At 24.3% G+C, this 3727-nt stretch overlaps 1 protein-coding gene across 1 annotated transcript in view; it reads right to left on the bottom strand.

Annotated features, from left to right (window-relative positions):
- LOC102678728 overlaps positions 1-3224 on the bottom strand; it is a 7900-nt gene extending 4676 nt beyond the window's left edge. The window contains exons 1-5 of the mRNA XM_006619946.2: positions 2729-3224; positions 2255-2619; positions 1876-2095; positions 1581-1800; positions 832-1114 (exon numbers count right to left, since the gene is read on the bottom strand). Coding sequence (XP_006620009.2) covers positions 832-1114; positions 1581-1800; positions 1876-2095; positions 2255-2619; positions 2729-3209 — 1569 coding nt within the window. The 5' untranslated portion in view covers positions 3210-3224. The remainder of the gene's footprint in view (positions 1-831; positions 1115-1580; positions 1801-1875; positions 2096-2254; positions 2620-2728) is intronic.
- Between the last annotated feature and the right edge of the window lie 503 nt (positions 3225-3727).

Below are 3727 nucleotides of genomic sequence, written 5' to 3' on the forward strand. Positions count from 1 at the left end.
GCAAAAATTTTATAAATGTGTTTACAAATTGTAAAATTTCAATCTAATATTTTGATGTAATGTTTTTATATTATCTTATAATTATTATATTTATTATAATTTAAAATTGTTTTTTCTAACATTGTGCTTTTTAAATTATATCATTGTTGCAAGAAATAAACAATACATAATTAATGAAATTAATTATATATTATATTACAAAGAAATTTAATAATATATGTATTACCCATTATATTCTATATGCATACAAACTTTTATTAAAATCAGTTAAATTTAATTTAATCTGATAATTCTGATTTTAATGAAAGTTTATTTGCATATAGAGTATAATGAATTATATATTGTTACATAAAACATTTCTTCAGTGATTAGAAATCTTTTCGAAGAGATGAAATCAATCTCCGAAATTTCATTTTTTCATGTTTTAAATATAATATTATCCGATATATCTTTTATATGACAAAATAATAGATCCATCAAAAATAAATCTTAAAGAAAAAAACAACATTTCATATGTTATTGAATTAATATCATCGATTCAATACATTTTTAATATATTTTTAATATATTTTTAATACATTAGATGTTTATGATTAAAATAACTAAAAATCTTTAGTCTTTGATGATATAGGTAATATATTATAGATGATATAGATAATACATATTATTACGAATCGCTATGAGTTGTTTCTTTTCAGAGATAAATTAATAAATTTATTTATAATTAAGAAAAATCTCATCATCAAAATGATTTATAATAATTCATAATGATTGAACTAATAATAAAATTAATTTATTTAACAAATATTTTATATTTGATTAATTAATTTTCTGTTTTTGATTTATAGAAATTTGCAGCATTTTGCATAAATATATAAAACACTTAACAATTATATAAAAAACGTTTAAAACGATAATAAATGTTATTATTGTCAAAAATATTATAACATCTATGTCAAATCGTTGATACCAAGGTTCTAAAGCTATTGTAGAGCGAAGATGTGGGGCGCCTTTTGTTCGTACTACATATTCTGTCCACCAAGCGAGGTGTTTCACACCATTATAAGGTATATCCCTAATTTGATTTCGAATATTAAGTATTCTATCTTTATATCTGGAAAGAAATATAACAACGTTATGAAAGCGGAATTATTTTATATCACAGGAAATAATTTCAATGGATTTTCACATAACTAAATGATATTCAATATAATAATTATCTTGTAGTTTAAACTTTTCTGATTGATTTAGATGTAACTTGATCTTAGGCTACGAATATTATACATTTAAAAATAAAATTTTCGACACTTGTTCTTAAGATTATTTTTCATCAAAAACTATTGAGAACAGGATTATCAGGAGATTCCTCAACGAAGAATTTTTTTTTTATCTCTTTATCATCTTCATCATTCCATTATTGACATTATTATTTCACCACAACATGTGTTACGTCTAGCTGAATTGTAATTTCATCATTAAACTATGTCATTATTAATCGACTTCTCTTTCGATTAATATCATTTCTCAAGTTTTTCAAATCCACTTTCGCAAATGTATCCGTAGATTTAATGTATACTTACTCTTTATTAATTATGATTTCATTAATAGTGTTTTCAAGTTGTTCTCTCGTAAAAGTTGTAATTTTTAAATATTTTCCAATGCCAAAAGTTTCCATTCTTCTTATTTGATAAATTTGATCCGCCAATATTGGGAAACCAATAACTGGCACTCCGTATTCAATAGCTTCCTCAGTACTTTGTACACCTCCTTGATAAATGAACAATTTAATATTCGGATGAGCTGCGAAATAATATATACAATTATATTAGATATCGTCTAAGAAATATTTTTTATTTAATAAAGATAGGATTATACCAAGAATCGTTTGCTGAGGTAACCACTTCCCTGTGTAAATGTTTTTGAATTTCTCGTTTAAATTCTGTTCATGCTTCCATATAATTTTGTACGGCAGTTTACGAAAAACGTCGAGAAATATGCATTTAATTTCTTCTGGCAATATTGAACTGTTTATGTTGGAACCAAGACTAAAATAGATGAATCCTTGTTTCGCTTCGTCTAGAAATTTTTGTATATCCTACAAAAATAAGTAAGTTTTAGCACATTTGTTTAGCACAGAATATGTAATATACGATAATTCTATAATTTTGATATTTCCAATCTATATATTTCATGAATCCTCTAAACCTATTAATTATACAAATATAATAAAATAAAATTTCTATTGAAGACATACCTTTGACAAAGGAGGTAGATCCTTAATTATGTGCAAAGAATTGAAAGTAATCATATTTGGAAGTTTCGGTCGTCCTGGTGTTATAACATCAGCCTGATTAATAAAAACCATACTAGTGTTGCTCATAATGTCCAACAAAGGTGGTAATGGTCCAAGATATTTCTCCGCTATTTTTTGATATTTAGGTATTTTGGTAGTTATGTAATACTGGAAATACCACATTTTTACAAAATTGTACAATCGTTTGAAGAACGGCAAATTTATTCCCGTGTTTTCTTCCATTTCCCAAGTATATTCATGAGAAGGAAAAATCAGCCCTCCAAGTATTATTTCATTAAAGCTATGTAATCCTAACGAACATAATCCTACAATCATGCAAGACATGATCAATCGAAATCGTTTACCATTGTTTTGTTTTCAGTTTTCGAATTATTTTTATATTTATTAAAAATAATTAAGATATTAAATAAATACCTATTAGAGGAGCGTTAAATCTATGTGCAAAACCATACATAGGTGACACATAAATAAACTCTGTTAAAAAGACATCGAATGTTACATTACTATTCGGAGCATATAACTTTTTCACTTCTGCGGATTCAAATATTTCAAATATTTGGTTATCGAATATAGGTTTTAAATAATCGTTCAAAACTTTTATCCAATCCAATTTTTCAATTCGTAACTTGACGAAATCTATAACTTTTAAATTAGTATGAATTTTATTTATATCGATCTGAGTAAAATTTGGTAAGTTGATATTCGGTATAGGATTCGTGGTGATCAATACAATCTCGTGACCACGTGCATGCAATTCAAGCCATAATGGTCGATATGGAATCTGATGGCTGTAGGATGATGTCGAAATGAGGGCCAAAATTTTGTAACATTGCGAATGATTTACTGTACACAAGATGCATAGAACGAAAAACAGACTTACGTTGTTACGTATCATACTTTTTGTTTTGAGGTAAACTGTCTCAAGTATTGGATATGGACTATATATTACAAAGCATATTAAAGCATATATCTACTAATACATTGTTGATAACATTGATATGCATTACTCGTTTTACAGTTAAAATCATACTTATTATCGTTAATTACATTATAAGATAAAATTATCATTTATTATTTATTAATATATTTAACTATTTTATTTATGTACATGAAGAAAAATTAAAAAAATAAATAAGTAAATAACTATTTTCATTTCAGTTTATTAATATACTACATTTATTAATATATTAATTCATTCTATGTAATAAAATTTCATCTACATTGTTTTTAATGAAGATATATAATAAATATTTATTGTTTCTGAAAATTTAAACAAAAATTATACATTTATATAAAGCGAACGAATATGTTAATGTGACAAATACAATATCAATTTATATATATATATATATATATATATATATAATAGTCTAATAGATAATAGTAAATTAAAATTAAATTAAATAAAATTAA

This window comes from Apis dorsata, unplaced genomic scaffold, assembly GCF_000469605.1.
Source record: "Apis dorsata unplaced genomic scaffold, Apis dorsata 1.3 scaffold_465, whole genome shotgun sequence".
In the NCBI taxonomy this organism is placed as follows: Eukaryota; Metazoa; Arthropoda; class Insecta; order Hymenoptera; family Apidae; genus Apis; species Apis dorsata.